Source organism: Cibotium barometz, chromosome 5 (assembly GCF_041138505.1).
Source record: "Cibotium barometz isolate CiBa-2024 chromosome 5, ASM4113850v1, whole genome shotgun sequence".
Taxonomy (NCBI): Eukaryota; Viridiplantae; Streptophyta; class Polypodiopsida; order Cyatheales; family Cibotiaceae; genus Cibotium; species Cibotium barometz.
This window is the reverse complement of record NC_141050.1, coordinates 52,670,578-52,690,113: the sequence shown is the minus strand read 5'-3', so window position 1 is coordinate 52,690,113 and position 19,536 is coordinate 52,670,578. Positions and strand designations below refer to the sequence as shown.

Genomic DNA, 19,536 nt, shown 5'->3' with positions numbered 1-19,536 from the left:
CCAAGTTCTCATTCAAGAAGCCTGTTACGACCCTGTGTTTTTCTCTAGTAGACAGTAAGCAAGTGGGCCACGAGCACGGGCACGGGATGGACAGTGTGAATGGCATCAGCTTGGAATCGAGAAGAAACCCATGTGTGGCGCCAGCCCAAGTGTGAAGAGGACAAAAGGATTGAAAGTTTATAAGGTTTTAAAACCTTGGACGATTTAAAATAATAAAGGATGCATTTTTTTTAGCTATTGCTTTTAGTTTTTGGAGAAAACGGGCTGAGTCGCCTCCTTATAAAGAAGGGTGGCGGAATTCGATGAGGCGTGTGGTTTCTTCTCCTTGGATAGCTGGTCGCCAGAGAGCACAAGCAAACATGGTCGTTGGCACACAGCAACCAAGGCACCACTGTAGGCAAGACAAGGCCATGTCCTTGGTGTTGGTGTTGGCGCCGGCGAGAAGAGAGAGGTAGCATGGTAAAAAGCAAGGCATCGCGGCTCGGGGTGCACGGCAGCAGCCAGTCGCCAAAAAGCAAGCAAGCGTACCACAGGTTTGGGAAGGGGATGGGTGCATAGCAGCGAGCCAGACGGGTGCTAGCGGACGTGGAGCAGGCCACATGCTGGTGGCGGCTGTGTGTGTGGAAGCAGCCAAGCAGGCGGCTTTCTGCTGCGTGGAACGGGCCAGCAGCGTCATCATCGCCTTCGCCCCCCCCCCCCCCCCCCCCCCCCCCCCCCTTTTTGTGCTAGAGTTGCACTGGGCCTCGTGAGCTTGAGAGGCTGCTTGGCGCTCTCTAGATCTATGCTCTCGGGACTGTGACTGAGAAGGCGAGATGTGGCTAAGAGGCAGACTACAGAGTCCTGTCATGGTCAGACGCACAAAGGGCTGCAGCATGAGCCTTTATGGAGAGAAAAATCTGTTCGTCTGGAGTGCTACAGTGTTTGGTTCAGGAAACACTCCATGGGAAGGCCACGATAGAAGCTGTTTTGAAAGCGGATTTCATCTCCTTACGAAGAGAGCAAGGGTGCAATGAAAGTGTCTTGGCTAGCAAGTGAAAGGACTTGGATCATGGGACACATCTAAGGTAGACTTACAAGAGAGCAGGGGCGCCATGAGAGGTGCCGGCTAGCAAGTCTTGAACCTTGAATGTGTACGAGGTCCTCCAACACTTAGCTTGAAGGCTTTTTGAAGACAAAGATCAAGGGTTTAAGGCTTTGCAAATGGCTCTTGACGAAGAAGACATGGGGTAAGGCTTGGTAAGCACTCATGTGGAAGACCTGGGTGAAACTATAAGGGATCCTATTGGTGGAGGATTCTACAAGTTGTACTTTGTACTCAAATTTGATCAAGTAAAGAGATACTGCAAGGGGCGCCACTACGTTTTGGGGCCAATCGGTGTCCATGTAATGTTTGCAGGAGCACTCTAGCTCCCCCTGTTTGTTTTTCTTTTCCAGGTCCTCAAGAGTGTTGAAGTGTTTTGTGTGCGAGTGTTTGTTTCACCGCCCATCAAATTTCTGAAAGCCGGTTTCAAAGCCCGTGGCGACAGATTCCCCCTCTCCCGCTCGGTTAGATAGGGTTGTCCTTTTGCACCTTACCTCTTCCTATTCGTTGCCGAGGCAATGAGTAGTTTTCTCTCCGCCCAAGATATTGGGCTTCAAGGATTGCGTCTTCCCCTCCGCACGCAGGAGGAGCTGCTAGAGCAGCTGTTCCTTCCATCCTACATTTCGGGTGGACCTTTCCTGCTTCACCACAGTACTCTCTCTCAGTTCTCCAGATGTCGACTTCGCACGACAACGTGCCACCCGCCGATCCTCAGATGGAGGCCTTGCAGATGACTACTCTTCAACAACAGATGGAGGACTTGCAAAAGGCCTTTTTCGACGGTATGGCATCAATGAGATCACAAATGGAAGACATGCAACAACGGCACCAACATCAGCACGAGGGATCCAGGAAGTCACAGCGAGCGCGTCGTTCGCGTTCTCCAACATCATCATCGTCATCCTCGGTGGGCCAGCATGACGATCCTTTAACTCCTCCCGATCCGATTGCCGAGGTAGACAATGTTGAACTCAAACTTTTGTATAAATTAATGACCACAGCACAAACACGAAAGATGGACATCAAGTTACCTGAGCCCTACAATGGCCGCCGCGATAAGCGGTTAATCGATCACTGGCTCTACAAGATGGAGGTTTATTTCTCAAATACTGAATTGCCCGAAAATAAAAAGATGGCATTGGCTAGTACCCTCTTGAAAGATACCGCCTTCCTTTGGTGGCGACGCAAGATTTCAAATGGCAAGTCTACTCCAACGTGGGATAAATTCCGGCGTGCTCTTCGCAAGGCTTTTGAGCCTACAAATGCGAACTTTCATGCCAGGTCTTCTCTCCGCGGCCTGAGTCAAACTGGCTCCGTGGCCGCGTACATCTCAGAGTTTCAAAAACTAGCTCTAGCGATAGAGAGACTCAGTCCCTGACCAGCTTCACAGCTTCATTGACGGGCTTGAACCCACGATCCAAGACGAAGTCCATAAGTACAATCCTGCCACCCTGGATGAAGCAATCTCGTATGTCGAGCGTATTAGTGATTATAGGCGTCCTCCCAGGAACTTTTCCTCCGGCGCCCGTTCCTACTGCGGAATCGATCCAATGGGACTAGCCAACCCTAGCGTCCTAATTCTGGACAACCCAACTCTCGACGACCATATTCTGGACAACAGTCCTTCCGGCCGCGCTTTTCCGGGCAAACTTCCGCGTCAAATGCAGGATCCTCTCAGACCGAATCCTCTAGCAGCAGAAACCGAGATCGGTCTCGACAGGACCGTCGTAGCAATGATCGGCGTATCTTCAAGCGAGAAACCTCTTCAGGACAGCAAACCATTTCATCAACTGCCACTCCATCCCAACCTAGTCACCCAGGCCTCTGCACAATTTGTTCTGGCGATCACCGGTGGTATGAATGTCCTCAGCGTCCTAAACCCTCCAACACTCGGCGCAATTCTCAGGTGGACAGTTGCCACCATGCTGATCATGACCCGCCTCCTGTGAAAGACAAGAACAAACAGATAGCTTGTTCTGTTCGCGTTTCTGAGTTTGTCAGTACCCTGATGCTTAATGGCCAAAGTACCAACCCTGTTCTGGTGAATCTTTCCAAGCAGGTCCTTAGTCTTCTGGGTTTCATTGGCGACCATCCCATCAATGTGCTGGTGGACAGTGGTTGTTCCACTAATTTTGTGGGAACTTCTTTGGTTAACAAGCTTCGCCTACAGACCCGACATTTTGTGGATGCTCGTCGGCTTCCGCCAAAGAACTGGGCACCGGAGATAATGGAGTATAGTCGGGGACGAAGATCTCGTAGTAAAATGTCATAGGAGGGCGCGTGGAGGAGATATTGCGGAGGCCATCCACACTGCACTCTGGAAGAAAGTGTGCCAACTGCGGGTACCGTGACAGAAAATACTCGAAATGAGTAAGATGCAGTGGCTCGCACGTGAGGAAAATAGTCCAAATCGCCCAAGTATCGGGTTCGGTTACATGCGGGCTGCTGACATGTATGCGGTACACCTATGAGGCCGGGGATGCTGGGATAGGAGAGGCTAGAAGACTTGGAATCCGCCCAGCATCGGCGGGAAGTGGCACTGAGTCCGGAGTGGGGGCACGAGGAGGGCTGTGTTCGGGAAGAAGAGCCTCAGGGATCTCGTCGATATAACTCAGGTAAGAGATGTGCATGTCGGGTTCCTCCGGAAAGTTGTCCATGAAGCATGCACGTAGAGGGCGAGAGCACACAGAGTATGTGGCGTGGGCAAAGCAAGGAGAACCCACGAACAGCCAGGAGGAAAGTCGCCTAATCGCTAGGAAGAGGGAGGCGAACAAGAACAAGGCGACATCTTGACAGCCGGGGGAGGGGGCGGGGGGGGGGGGGGGGGGGGCGGATGGTGGTTGCCGAATCGCCCAGGGGTGGCGGTTCACACCAGCACACGCCCAACGCACGCCCAACGCACGCCCGGTGGGTTTTTTGTGTTTTTTTTTTTAAGAGACCCACGTGGCAATGCACGTATTAAATTTTTTTTTTATTGTTTTCTTGGTGGTGTAAAGGTGACGGCCTGGAGCACGTCGGCGAGTGAAAACAATGCGCCGCTTCGAAGGGCCCCGCCGACTGGATGAGAGGGGTACGCCGCTTTGAAGGGCGCCGGCAGCGACTAATCAAGGAGAAGAAGGGCGCTCATCGACGGTGAGGGCTCTGGGCCGACAGCTGGCAGCGAACGAGGCGAAGAGGGGGGGGGGCTCCATATTCAGCAGCGAAAGGGGAATTCCCGCCATGTTGCGAACGCTTAACACAACCGGTCAGCAGGGAGGGACGGTAGTCCTGATATGCAGTAAGAGTTCCCTCTCTGCTATACACACAATGCGTGTGTATGGGTGTGAGACATTTTGTTTTTGTTTACATCACTTTGAGCAAGGATTTACGCCAAGTCCACCATCGCTCTGCTTCTTCCATACAACACCGAGAAGAGGGGTGGATGAGGGAGTGCCGCGGAGAGGGTGAGGGCTTCACACCCACGGGTAGGAAAAAATTTGCTCTGATACCACTGTGAGGATTATGTTGTTAATCCCTCATGTTGTGTACTAATTACTACTTAAGTACTTAACTTAGAACAAGAACCTTCAGGAGAACACTTGAGAGAAGATTGAATTGACTTGTTGTATTAAACTGAGTACAATAGGTCTCTTATATAGGAGATGAAGAGACACATTTGAAGAGGCATGTCCTTTGACAAAAGGACATGACCTTAGACGAAAGGATACAACTTTAGGCTAAGGGATGTGTCTATTCGATGTAGAGGCACAACCATTCATCAAGGGATACAACCATTCGTCGAAGGGATGTGGCTATTCGATGAAGAGGTACATCCTTTTGGCAAAGAGTCGCAACCAATCGAGGGTAGGGGTTCCCTTGGCTGGTTACTCTTTGCATCTGCAACAAGAATCAGCAATGAAGAGAGAATCTGATACATAAATACGTCACAATCATGACAAATCCAAACAGATAGGGTAGACAGCAAGGTGCACACGCTCGAGACTGAGGGTTGAGTCGGGCTGGAGCTGTCAAGGAGGCGGCGGCTGCAGGTTGGCGCATGCAGAGGGAGGCACAAACAGGTGGCACCCGTTTTTGTTGTGGCTCACGTATGGGGTTTTTTTTTTTTTTTTGCTTGTATGCGTGGCAGTTTACCCTTAGACCCGTAGCGTTTTTTTTTTTGTTTGTGTTGTGTTTTCTTTTAATTAACAAAACATCTACTCGTCTATTTACTCACAAAAGGGCAGCCGGCTAAAGCGAACCCACGAAGGGGTGTGTCTACTCGATGGAGGGGTAGGAGGGGTGCCTTTCCACGAAGGATGAAGAGGTAAGCTCCCTTATTGGCAAGTTGCATGCTATCTTGCCTCTGTTCAAGAATTTTCTACATATGGCTGGCCCGACATTAATCAGCAAAAATTGGGAGTTTGGGGCTGAATATGATGGGGCATTCTCTCATGCTCTTCCATTCAATACCTGCTACACCCAATTTTAGGGTTTGGGCTGACTGATTTTAGGGTTAGGGTTAGGGTTTGGGCATGTCACACAGGGCAAAAAAAAGTTTGCTCTGATACCACTATAAAACTTTTATAGCTTAATTAACATGATTAAAGACTTGATTAATGAACATAAGACACACACTGCAAGAAAAGACTGAATGATTGCATTGAGACAGGGGCCTTTCTTAAATAGAGGCCGAAAAGGTACAAATGAAGAGGCACATCCCTGTGAAGGGGTGTGGCTCTCGAATCAATAGTTATGTCCTTAGGACTTAGGGGTGTGTCTTTAATGAATAGGCATGTCCTTTGATAGTCACTCGTGTGCAAGGGTGTGACCCTTCACAGGTGTCTTTACAGTTAATGAGGGATCAAGGAGTAATTAAGGAGAGATTAAGAGAGTTAGTCACAATCGTGACACTTATGTTGAAAAGATACCTAATGTTTCAGCTCAAAAGAAGCTTGATGACTGTTTTGAACCGAGCACTTGAAATTAGGTTGCATGAACGGTGAGACACTACGTCCAAGGGAGATGGAGATGGAGATGGAGGTGGAGGTGGAGGTGGAGGTGGAGGTGGAGCGGTATGTGTCTTTTGGTAGTCTCCTGAAGGAACATGTGGAATATGAGTGGATAACACAAGGACTGTCCTTTTTGGGCTGCTCAAAGAATACATAGGACTTGTGTACAAAAATTTAGTGTGTGCGAGTATGCAGAATCATGAAGCAAGCCATTACATGTCAGCACACAATTGCTCCCGTTTATTCAATACCCTCCCATGCACTCCCACACGAACGCTCTTATTTAAACAAACATTTATCCACAATTGTTGCATGCATACTCACGCATAACCTCTAGCTCTTTGGCATATTTCTGGAAATTTAAACCTGCCAGCAATACCTACATTGGTTCCTTCTCCATGTGGACTCACAACTCCAATAACTTCATGGAAAGAACTGTGTCTCATCACGGTTAACATCTTTGAAATTCAAACTTCTAGCCATTTGAAGAATAAGAAGGTATCTAAAGTCAAAGAAACTTAACATTTTAACAAAAAGTCATTAAAATCATAATATGGCAACTTAAAGGGCCCCTATAGACCTCAACCTTCCCCTAATGAATGTTTTAATCCACATGTCAAAAGAAGCAGGGTATTAGAGGATATATGATGGTCATTTACATACAACTCATATTTGTTGTCCTTGAAAGAACTTAAATTACATCCCACAAATTTAGTTAATTATGATTATTATCCATCCTATATAGGACCTTACCCATGCAAGTACTTTAATCTCCCTGCCCCTTCTTGTAAGTAAGATTTTACCTCTTGTGTCCATTTGGCATCATATTTATGGCCGTACTCTTTGCTAGAAAGAGTACTAATCTCTTTTCTAGAAAGAGTTTGTTAGAGACCTTTGCACCCCCTTGCAACCCCCCATGCTTCCTCCAAGACTCCCAATACTCGTTTGACCCCAGCAATGGTCATCTAGAGCCACTTTAATGCTACACATGTGAATGTCTCTTCTAGCCACCCTGAGGTTCACATTGTAGGTTGAGTGTCAACTTAGTGTGCCAAGGAGCTAATAGCATAAAACGAACAGTATATCAACTTCTAGCTTGCCTCATATCAAACAAGCTTTCAAGACGTTTGCGCACCTTTGTGAATATTACTACCAAACATCATTACAATTCTACAATTAAAATCTTGATTAAACCAAGGACCTTAGCACCTATGACTTTTAATAATGCCATAAGAACACACCTATACATTAAAGATGAAACATACTGAAGTTGCAACACTCCATATATAGAAGAAATACCTCATACATGTAATTTGTGCATTATGACCAGACACACTATACATTGCTGCTTGTGACTCACTGTTATATGTAGAGATGCTAGGACCCTGCAACAAAAAATAAAATCATTTTTTATTAGCAAAATATTTCACATAAGTCAAAAGTTTGAGTCAAATACACTCTTCCTCTCCTGGCAAATCTATGGTTATCCACCTAAAAAATGAGTCAATCTTCTAAAAAAAAAGCAAAATATTTCACATAAGCCAAAAGTATTAGTCAAAGGGCTCATGTAATCAGATACGTTCATCCTCTCTTGAAAACACACCCAAAGGAAGAGTTAATCTCCTAACACATCAGTATGAATCAAATGCATTCTTCCTCTCTTATTGAATCCACGTAAAGGAATTGGTAAATTTTATGATGACTCAAAGTATGAATTTTATACACTCTTCCTCTCCTAAAGAATCCACCTAAAGGCATCAATCTTCTAAAAAGACCCTAGGTCTTGTGTAGTTTGATATTTCTCTCTCTCTCCATCCATGATGCTCTGTACTCCAGTCATGAGGTGGGTGACACAGGATGGGTTCTCCATATTTCATTCTGACCTCTCCCCCCTCATCTCACCCGCTTCTCCCCTGTATAGCACCACCCATCCCCCTGCTGCCCCAACTCTGCCAAGCACCACTCGGTCCAGCGCTTCACCAACCCGGTGGAGACCATCATTGCCTTCTTGCCCGTCTCATCAATTTTCCTTGAGACTGAAAAGATGCAAGGGAGAAGAGAGCTTGAGCTCTTGCAAGCACACACACTCACAAAACCCTAAAAGAGAACACACAAGGTGAGAGGCTAAAAATCTTCTTCTTCTTCACACAACACTTAACACACCATATACAAAGATAAGAGTACACACAATATGAAAAAGTACTCAACCAGATACATACTAGGGTTCTCTATAGTGTGAATCCAACTAAATGAGCTGGCGCTATAACTATGCCAGTCTCTAGAATGGCTGTCACACAGCCTGTCATCCCACTGGCCGCATATCACCCATGATCTCACCAACCATGCCAGTGGTGTAAGTGTGGGAGCTATCCCCCAGGCGGGTCATCAGTGTCCACCGTCTCACTAGATGAGCTCGATATCTAAGAGAGCTTGAGCTCTTGCAAGCACACACACACTCACAAAACCCTAAAAGAGAACACACAAGGTGAGAGGCTGAAAATCTTCTTCTTCTTCACACAACACTCAACACACCATATACAAAGATAAGAGTACACACAATATGAAAAGGTACTCAACCAAATACATACTAGGGCTCTCTATAGTGTGAACCCAACTAAATGAGCTGGCGCTATAACTATGCCAGTCTCTAGAATGGCTGTCACACAGCCTGTCATCCCACTGGCCGCATATCACCCATGATCTCACCAACCATGCCAGTGGTGTAAGTGTGGGACCTATCCCCCAGGCGGGTCATCAGTGTCCACCGCCTCACTAGATGAGCTCGATATCTCAACACTCCATCTCATGTACACCAAGCGAAGCCCTGAATCTGCGGAGCTTCTCTGTACCCAATGCTTTGGTGAAGATGTCAACGACCTGATCCTGTGTGCTGACATAAACAAGGTCAATGTCTCCTGCCAAAACCTTCTCTCTAACAAAATGGTAGTGGACCTCTATATGCTTCATGCAAGCATGAAAAACTGGGTTCCTGGCCAACTGTATTCTGCTAATGTTGTCACAGAAAATGACAACTTGTCTATCCACTGATAGACCCAAATCTGTAAGTAGCTTTCTCAACCAAGCTACCTCACATGCTGCCATAGCAGCACCTCTGTACTCGGCCTTTGTACTAGATAGAGCAACCGTAGGCTGTTTCTTGCTGCTCCAAGTCACAGCAGCACTCCCCAAAGAAAACATGAAGCCACTAGTAGATCTTCTATCTGAGATACTACCAGCCCAATCAGCATCTATGTACCCATGTACACATATCTCTGTCCCAATTTCATAAAATAGTCCACAATGCAAAGTAGACCTCACATACCTCAGTATGCGTCTCAATGCATCCAAATGCGGCTTCCGAGGAACCTGCATAAACTGACTCACCAACCCAACAGCATAGCTCAAATCTGGCCTGGTGATCGTCATGTAGATCAAGCTTCCTACTATGCGCCTATACATAGTAGGATCCTCCAAAATCTCTCCTGAATCTGCACTCAACTGCCATTCTGATCCAATGGCACTCAGATAGGCTTACAGCCTGTCATACCATACTTGGACAACATGTCCAAGCCATACTGTCTCTGCAGTAATCCAATACCATGTGGTGACCTAATCACCTCAATGCCCAAGAAATATCTGAGCTCCCCCAGATCCTTCATCTCAAACTTCTGTCTAAGCAAGATCTTTACATCAAAGATCTCTGCATCATGGTCCCCCGTAATGATAAGGTCATCTACATAGATGACAACAAGCACAACACCTCTATCACTGTGTCTCACATACAGCGAAAAATCTGCATTGGAACCACATTTCCACTCACATCAGTCCCAACAGCTTCTTTTTCAGCAGCATACCAACTGCTCATCTCATCAAAAACAACATCCCTGCTTACCCTGAACTCGCGTGTAGCAAGATTATACCACTTGTATCCCTTTTGCTCAAGGGAATACCCAATAAACACACATTTTTCAGCTTTGAATCCAGCTTAGTTCTCAGCTCATCTGACACATGCACATATGCAATGCATCCAAAGACTTTCATATGAGACAAATCAGGTTTTCTGCCAGTAAACCTCTCCTCTGGAGTTACATCATGTATGGCTGCAGTTGGAGTCCTGTTCATGATATAAACTGCTGTAGAAACAGCCTCAGCCCAATAGCTATGCGGCATATTCTTCTCTCCCATCAATGCTCGCGCAATCTCAGCAATGTGCCTGTTTTTCCGCTCAGCAACTCCATTTTGCTGCGGAGTGTATCTGCATGTAAACTGTCTCCGAATACCATTCTTCCTAAAAAATTCAGAGAACTCATTGGAGAAGTACTCTCCCCCTCCATCTGACCTTAGGCACTTTACATATTTCCCTGTTTGCTTTTCAACCATAACTCTGAAAATGAGTGAACACCTCACCCTTCTCCTTCATGAAGTATACCCACACTTTCCTTGTGTGGTCATCAATAAATGTCACATAATACCTGCAGCCTCCCATAGACATGGTCTTCGTAGGACCCCATACATTTGAATGCACAACATCTAGTGCATTTCTGCTCACATTTCTGTGACGTGGAAATACATGCTTTGTTTGCTTTCCAAATTGGCATGCTTCACATATTTTCTGCATACCTTCAACTTTAAACTGTGGCAGCCCTGTCACAATTCCTTTAGTCTGCATAGACTTCATTCTCTACACATTCACATGTCCAATTCTTTTATGCCAAATGTCTGTGTCTGCAACAATTCCTGAACTATTTGCAAACATCGCAGCACTCACTTCAGGCATGTTTACATTCAATGTAAACATTCTGCCCACTCTGGTGCCTTTTGCAACCAACCTAGACTTGTCTTTAAAGTCTTCAACATAACAACCATCAGGGTTAAACCGAACCTGCAAACCCTGCTCAATCATCTGGCCAACTAAAACCAGATTCTTTGTTATGTTTGGAACATGAAGTACATCTACAAGGTACTTCACTTTGCCATCCTGCATAGACAATGGAACATCTCCAACATGGGCAATTGGATGAGCAGTGTCATCCCCTCTTTCCACAAAACCTAGTCTTTCAAGGTTTTTCATCTCCTTGAACCACTCCCCATGACTTGTCATGTGGTTCGAAGCACCTGAATCAACATACCATACATCATCTTTATGTGCTGCTTCAACATTTTCAGACATGGCATTACCGACATGCTGCATAACAAACAACCTTTCATTATCCTCATTGTTTCTGCTCGAGGATGCATAGTTGTTTTGCTGCAATTTCTCATTTTGCATGTCAGCCTGCTTCTTAAAACAATCTGCTTGCACATGTCCAGGCTTACCACAATAAAAACATCCACGTGTATCATTATACTGCCTTTGCCAATTTCCACAACCTCTTCGACTCCCCCTGCCTCTGAATTGGCCTCTTCCACCTACGTGTTGTTGTTGTTGTGAATTCTCGGACTGTTGTTGTTGTTGCTGCTGGCCATAATTCTGATTACCTGTTCGGCCACCTCCTTGGCCGCATCCACGGCCTCCTCTACCTCGTCCTCTTCCTGAACTTGTGTAGAAGGCCTGTTGCTCTGAACTGTTTTTGTTTTGTAAAGACTATTGGTCTTCACCCAAGCTCTTCTCTTTTATAATCAACAGACACCAAATCTGTGAAATTGGGAATGTTTTCCCGAGTCTGAATAGACGTCTTGAACGCCTTGTATTGTGGTTCGAGACCACGTAGACAGACTTCTGTTAGAAGTCATCTCCTGTCTAGTTTTATACACCAGGGCCTTTGTTGTGGGTGTGCCCGCCCTTATGAGGTGTTTTCCCATTTTTCCCCACACTCCGTATTTTTTCCCCTATTTTTTCCCATTTTTCTGAGGCTTGGGAGGGCTGCCAAGTGATGCCAGGAGCACTCTGAAGCTGGCCGACTGGATCTACATCAGTCGTGGGCTATCAGAGTACTGGCCGACTTGTTCTGTCTAGGCGGAGGCATCTGCAGCTGGCCGACTGCTATTTTCAGCAGTCGTGGACATATTCCTCAGTCGTGGGCTTTCCTGATGCTGGCCGACTGCCCTCTAGGGGAGTATATATAGGTCCTCAGCCCCCATACCTCATTTGTATCATATTCGGGATCTTCTTGTGTATATCAGAGCAGAGTTACACGCCTACATCTCTCTCTTTTTGTGCTGTTTTTTCTGCCTGCGTTTTTGCTCTTGTGTTCCCAGATTTGGTCATCATCTCCGCTGCATATTCTGACATGGTATCAGAGCCTAGGCTCTAGATAGGTCTTGGGATTTGTGTGAGCAAGAGGGGGGCTGTTTTGTGGCTGATTGGTGGACTGTTCTGGACTGTTCGGGAAGAGGAGAAGCAAGAGGAAGGCGGGCTGATTTGCTGGACAGCCACTTGCAGGTATCAGTTCTTCTTTGTTCCCACCCACCCACCCTTTTCAGAGTACATCCCCGCTATGGCAGATCTGTTTGAGATGGCCGAGAGACATGTGAAGATCCCGACACTCCCCACGTTTTCGGTGGACCGTCAGTTGGACGGGAGCAACTACGGCATATGGAAGGTGATGATGGAATCCGTTCTGGAGTCCTACGATCTCGCCGATTTCGTCGTTGTTGGTGTTCCACGGCCGGAAGTAGAGGAAGGGGAGTTACCGTCAACCCGAAAGGACCGGGAGGCCCAGACACAGATGTGGGATCGTGTCAACGCCAGGGTCCGTTCGTTTATTTTCCTCAACTGCACACCGCAGGTAATCAATCATGTCAAGCACATGACGCTGGCCAGAGGTATATGGCAGCATTTGGCCTCACTTTACAACAGGGTATCGCCCATGAAGAGGATTTCCTTGGAAGTACAGATGCGGGTTATGAGCCCTGCAAAGTCGTCGACGATGCGGGAGCATATTAACAAGCTGCAGGCTCTTCAGCAGGAGGTTCTTCAGGCTGGGAAGGAGATATCGTCAGAGGACATGGCCATCACGTTGCTGTCACATTTGCCCTCTTCGTACTCAGCATTTTACTCCTCTTTGATTACCAGTGGCAGGCTCAGCACCATCACGTGGGAGGAGCTTGTGCCCATGGTCTTGGACCAGGAGGAACGATTCACGAACCCTCCTCAAGGTGGAGGTTCGGAGGCCTTTACTGGCCAACGGTCGAAAGGCCGTAATTCGGGCAAAGGGAAGGCTTCATCGGAGAAGTCTTCTGAGAAGAAGTCCGACGCTGACCGCGAGAAGCTGAAGGCAGAGAGGACCTGTAATGATTGTGGCGAGAAAGGCCACTACTGGAGGCAGTGTCCCAAGCGGAAGACCGAGAAGGGTGAAGACTCCTCAGCAATCACGAAGACTCCGGCTTTTGTGCACCTGGAGGTGATGGACACCGATGTTTCATTTTCTTCAGGCAGGGAGGAGATTGGAGGACTCTCCGCAATGGATACTCGGGAGTGGATTCTCGATAGTGGTGCTTCCAGGCACATGACTCCTTCCCGTTCCGGTTTACAGGATCTCTGCATGGTTTCTGGTCATATTCTTACTGGGGATACGTCCACTATCCCAGTTCACAGTGAGGGCAGGATGGAGATAGTTCCCGATGGCAGAGGGGGGAAGCATTCCTCCCAGGTGTTGTATGTTCCGGCACTTGGTTTTCATCTGTTGTCAGTGCATCAGGTTTGCAAGACTGGCGTACGGGTGGAGTTTGATGAGCATTTTGTTGCTCTCCGGGACAAAGCAACAGGCCAAGTGGTTTGGGAAGGTGGAGTGGAGAATGGAGTCTACAGGCTTTCAGCACTCTCTCTCCCAGGTCCTCAAGATTGTGATGAGTGGCAGTGTGGTAATAGCTACTCAGGTGTGGATACGCTGCAGATGCGGGCTTTCCGAGACCAGATGGTGGATAGCTTGCCAGTAGATAGCAGCAGTTGGCAGGAACTTTCCAGTACTGAGGTTGGTAGTTCTTGTGTTCGTGAGTCAGAGGAAACTGAACAGGTCACTTATGCTCTGATGTCTCGTCGTGTTCGGGACATAGAACCTCCAGTAGTTGAGGATGTTCTTTCCACGGGGACCTTTCGAAAAGCCAGGCAGGTGACAGGTGCTTACTTGCAGAAGGAGGTGGTTTCTCCAAGCTTTGTGGTTCCGGATTCAGAGGGGGTGGTTGACAGGTTTCATCAGGTTTCCAGGACTTGCTTGTGCACCGTAACAGGTGTTGATCCTTGTGAGCAGTGTGATGTCTCTGTGACTCAGAAGTATTACACTCAAATGTCACAACCAGTGACCTCAATGTGCATACATACACCCAATGGCTCTATAGTGTGAACCCAACTAAATGAGCTGGCGCTATAACTATGCTAGTCTCTAGAATGGCTGTCACACAGCCTGTCATCCCGCTGGCCACATATCACCCATGGTCTCACCAACCATGCCAGTGGTGTAAGTGTGGGACCTATCTCCCAGGCGGGTCATCAATGTCCACCGCCTCACTAGATGAGCTCGATATCTCAACAGAGACCCCATGCCCCGGATTATAAAGCATTTGGTGGATCACTCCTGTCTCATATTCTTGCCCATCTAGGTACTATCGGTGGCACCCCTTTGCATCTATGTGATCCTCTCTCTCTCACTTGTTACAGCGTAGGAACCTCTCCTAAGCATGGTGTTGGACCTCAATTGCCCCAGGCTACGATCTATGACCAAGACATCTTCTTCTCAAGCTTTCTCAAAGACCTCCATATCATAGGCATTATCAGCCACACCTAGCCCATGGCAAGGATGGAGCTCAGCGGGTCGATTGGTTCCTGAGCAACAAAGACGATGGAGGCACACCTCACCATCTTCTTCCATATTGGCTTTGCTGCAAAGTGTGGCCCAACTGTTCTTCACTACGAGGATGATCACCCTGATGCAGTCGAAGCAAGGCAAGGGCCCGATGGACTTATTCGACTGTGCATATTCGCTCCCATCTCAAGCCTCTGCGCTCACGTATAGTGACCACTAATTGTAGGCTACAGATCCAATGATGTGTAGCATGGGGGTACTAGGGGGGACACAAGGGGGCGCGTGAGTATGGTGTGGGGCCAAGACGGTGCACACTGGACGCCCAGGGTCACTGGTATATATAATGGTTGGGTGGTTAAACATGGTATGCCAAGCTAGGTTTATTTTGCTGTTCTTGAGTTCATCTTCTTCTCTCTCACGTTTTTTGCATGAGGCTAGATACAGAGACCTTGCTTGCCTTTTATGGAGATCTTATAGTTGCAATGTTGTAGCCAAGGTTTTTGAATGTACTAAAGCATCGAGTATCTCTTTTGCATCATTTTTGAAAGCGGCATCTATCTGGTTCGGATTAAATGGCTGATCCTCGTTGCACCCTTATCCCATAAGACGGTTTGGTCTGATCATCTTGTTCTAGTTTCTGGTGAATCTGACCCCCCATTCGTGGTGTTCGTTAGTTCCACATAATCTCATGATCAAAAGCCTGAATCTGAGACTTGTCTGTCTTGGAGTTACATCTGAAGGTTGGGCATGGGTCTTCTGCCCTTTTTGCTCTTCCCGTGTCCCCTCAACTCATGTCACATTTCGATTCTCTTCCTCTTGGTTTATTTCCTTGTTATGTTGGTTTGGAACAATACTTTTGACCACTGGCAGATTTTCACAACTTTTGAGGCCTTGGCTTCCTTCCTGATGTTCATGTGATGCGTTGTTCTTCTTATCTTCTTGAGACCCAAACAAGGCCTAGACCTTGAGCTCTAGCTGCACACCTTGGAGGGGATAGGATACAGTAGTCTGCGATGCCATGGCCAGACGAGGAGCGACGTCATGGTCTTGGTCTAGTTGTATAGCTCGGGGGTGCTCCACGGGAGCTATGGTTGTGTAATATGCAGCGGAAGTCTTTGTATTGGAAGATCCTGTCACACAAATGCTCACACCGTCTTCTGTATCCTGAGTTTCGTGAGTTTAGCAATCCACTTTAATACTTCAAACTTTAAAGAGATGAGAGAGAGATATATGAGAACTGTACACCAGATTGGGTCTCAAATTACCCACTGAAGGGCCCCTATCCTGAGTTTCGTGAGTTTAGCAATCCACTTTAATACTTCAAACTTTAAAGAGATGAGAGAGAGATATATGAGAACAGTACACCAGATTGGGTCCCAAATTACCCACTGAAGGGCCCCTATCCCGATAACGAGATAGTATTTGCTTTATTACTTTAGAGAGAATGGCTGTGGACTGTAAATAAGCCAAACGCAAGATCTCGGAGGATCTGAAGCCTGGCTGACCTGTACATGGCTGTAGAAACACCTCGATGAACTGATCTCGAGCCTATGCACTCTTCCCAAGGGCATGCGGAAGGGCTGCACACTTGAGGCTGAGAAAAGAAGGCGGTGGACTGTTCTAAGCTATGTTAGAATGCTATAAATGCTTATGAATGATAGAATACCTTTACCAGATGATGCACTGAATGCTGGATACTGATGTAGACTGATGAATCAAGGCTGAAACTGCTGGGAATCTGCAAACGCAGGTCTATGGGGCTTACTACTGTTGTAGGACTGATGCTGGACTGAAACGCAGACTGTATGGCTGCTGTGGAACTATAAACGCAGACTGTAGTGAACTGTACACAGGCCGGCTGTGTAATATGCAGAAAACGCAGATGTGTTTGCTGATTTAAGACCTGTGGAGTTACTGAATGGGTGCGCCTGATGGCTGTAGGGACTACTGAACTGCTGCGTTGGAGAACCAGGGTTGGCTGAAGCAAAACGCAAGTACTCCAAGGGCTGGATGAGACTATGGCTGCAGGCGGGGATGCTCCTAGGGCTGAGCATATGAGGCGCCTGGATTCTCAGGGCTGAATGAAGAACTAAGCCCTATGCAAGCCTATTTATACTAACTAGGGGCTGGTCAAGTTGGCTGGTCATTTATTTAATAAAGTTTATGTTTATAAATGCAATTAAATGCTAAATAAATACCATAAAATATGGAAAAAATACCAGATAAATCCTATAAATTCCCTAAGGCTTCTGGGATGTTCTAAATGATGCACAGGCATATGAATGCATATTATGCAAGATGCAGAGTGCTTTCTGATGCAAACCCTAAGGCTTCTACTGACTCTACATGCATGAATGATTCTCTCCAAGTGGGTTAAGGGACTTGACTGACTGACTGACCCGCTAAGGCTGAGGAAAAACCTACGTAGCTCGTGCCTGACTTATCCTGGACTGAGGATGTACAATGGGGTCACGGCGTCCGACAAATATCATCCTACTGGGTTCTAATAATGTACAAATGTTGCACTGCTGATGATGAGCCAGTTTGTCACCATGCACTGAGTGCAAAGTGCATGTGACAGGTTGAGAGGTGAGCCACCAGCACCATCTTCTATGTATTTGTTCTTGTGTTTTTATGCAAGGGATGCTTGGGTGATCAAGGAGCAGTTTCAACTCTTGAATTTCATTAGAGGCATGAATCGTGAGGAGGGTGATGCAGCTTTCACCCAAGCACAAATTGTACCCTACCCAGAACAATGACGCTTAGAGTCAGCCATTGAGGGTAGAAGCTGACCACTGATGGAAATATGGACCATGCCATAATTCTTGAGGGGGCTTGTAGTTGGAGACCAGAAGGTATGGCTGTGTCCTAAAAGGATCTTTCCGCATAGCCATGTGCAACCTACGATGAGATGGTGCTCTTGGAGGAATAGCACATCGGCCTCGCATCTTCCCATAGCTCTCTGCAATCATCTTACGACTATGGCTGTGAGCTTCTCCTAGACTGCGCACATTCCAAAAATCGTGCGCATTTGAAGGGAGATAGGTTTTAGATTGTGCTCAAGTGCCCTTTGAGCGATAGGATTTTGCCAATGGTTTTGAAGGAGAGTCGTCACCCACGAACGTTACCCGTTCACACTTATTATTATAAGCGATGATGTGCAATAGTATGCCGCCATTGCTTTTCCCACACAACGTCCACATGTCCCACACATTACTGGCGTGTAAATCCCACATAACAATGTACGCGTCCCACGTGTAAGGGTCATAACATTCTTTCCCCCTTTCTTTTAGGAATCATCGTCCTTGATGACAAACTGAGGATAACGCTTTCAAAACTGAAATTCTGTTTCCCAAGTTACATCTGTCAAAGGATGTTCTTTCCATTTTACAAGGAACTCGCAAAGAGTACGATTTCATAATCGCCTTTCTCTTCGTTCGAGGATCTATTCTGGTCCATGATCTTCTTGATAAAGTTCCTGCAAAGCAATCATACCATCAACTAAATTATCACCATCATGAAGATTCCGACTCTCCCCACGTTCCCAATGGATCGTCAGTTGGACGGGTCCAACTGACGGCATCTGGAACGTCATGATGGAGTCGGTGCTTGTCACCAATTGGCCGACCATTTGGTCCATTCCTAGTTTTTGCGTCTCGTTCACTTGAGGCCAGGCCGGTGTCTCATGTGAAGAGGCCAGTATTTTGCTGACATGGACGGGAGCCAGACTGGTGCCACCCGTGTGTTAGCAGGATGGTGTCGTATGGATGGGAGCCAGATCAGTGCCACCCGTGTATGACCTGGACTGTGTTCGATCCATGGGACTGTCACGCCATGGAAGAGCCAGTATTCGTGCCGTGTTTTACCTATGGGACTGTCACACCATAGGGAAACTCGTGCCTGGAACTGCGTCTTACCTATGGGACTGTCACTCCATAGGAAGACCAGGTTTTTATGTTTTATGTCGTGCCAGTTTTGTGCCGACAGATATTTTGTACTTGTTCCATGAACGGGAGATATGTCCATGTTACTATTTGCACATGCACACATATTTTGCATGTTTGAAACTGTTTTCGCATGACATGTATTTGTGTGTTTGCCTGCCTGACGTGTTACTGACTGAGCGGGGACGCCTGCCAGTGAGTCGTGAAGTCTGCTCTGTATTCTGACGAGTTTTAGTGCATGTGAACAGGTGGTAAGTATGTTACACATGTTGTTTTAATATTTTATTCTAACCCCTTTGTTTTATAAGGTTAGGTGTTCACATTTAATTAAAAGTGGGCACCCCCTTTGGGCACCCACTTAGGGGCCAAGGTGGGGAGCCCCACTTTAAGTGTGTGTGGGGGTGGGCATGGTCACCTACCCAAACTCCCCACCCACATGCATGCGTGGAAAAACTCTAGTGTAACTCCACATTAATTTTATTAAAAAAGCATCAATCGTTTTCTCTCCTTCAAGCGTGGGCATCCATCGCATCTTTCTGGCGCTGATTCATCACCCGGTGATCACCTACGTTTGCTATCGAATCAGCTGCTCCACCACCCATATCCTCCAGCCGGCTGCTCCTCCAATAGGCGGCTGCTTTTCCCTGCACAACGACTGCTGCAGAGCCTTTTTGCTGCTGGCTGCGCCTACCTCTCTACAGGTGGCTGAATACCCTCTGCTGCTGGCTGCCCTATTCTCTGCACTACAGGCTGCAGCCAAAGCACCTCCCCATGCTTCTCTA

The 19,536-nt window shown here is 47.1% G+C and overlaps 1 protein-coding gene across 2 annotated transcripts in view; it reads right to left on the bottom strand.

Annotated features, from left to right (window-relative positions):
- Nucleotides 1-19,536, bottom strand: part of LOC147638633 (uncharacterized) — a 56,489-nt gene that overhangs the window by 19,661 nt on the left and 17,292 nt on the right. For both annotated transcript variants that reach the window (XM_086798559.1, XM_086798560.1), the window contains one exon: nt 7,369-7,454. In XM_086798559.1, coding sequence (XP_086654685.1) covers nt 7,369-7,454 — 86 coding nt within the window. The remainder of the gene's footprint in view (nt 1-7,368; nt 7,455-19,536) is intronic.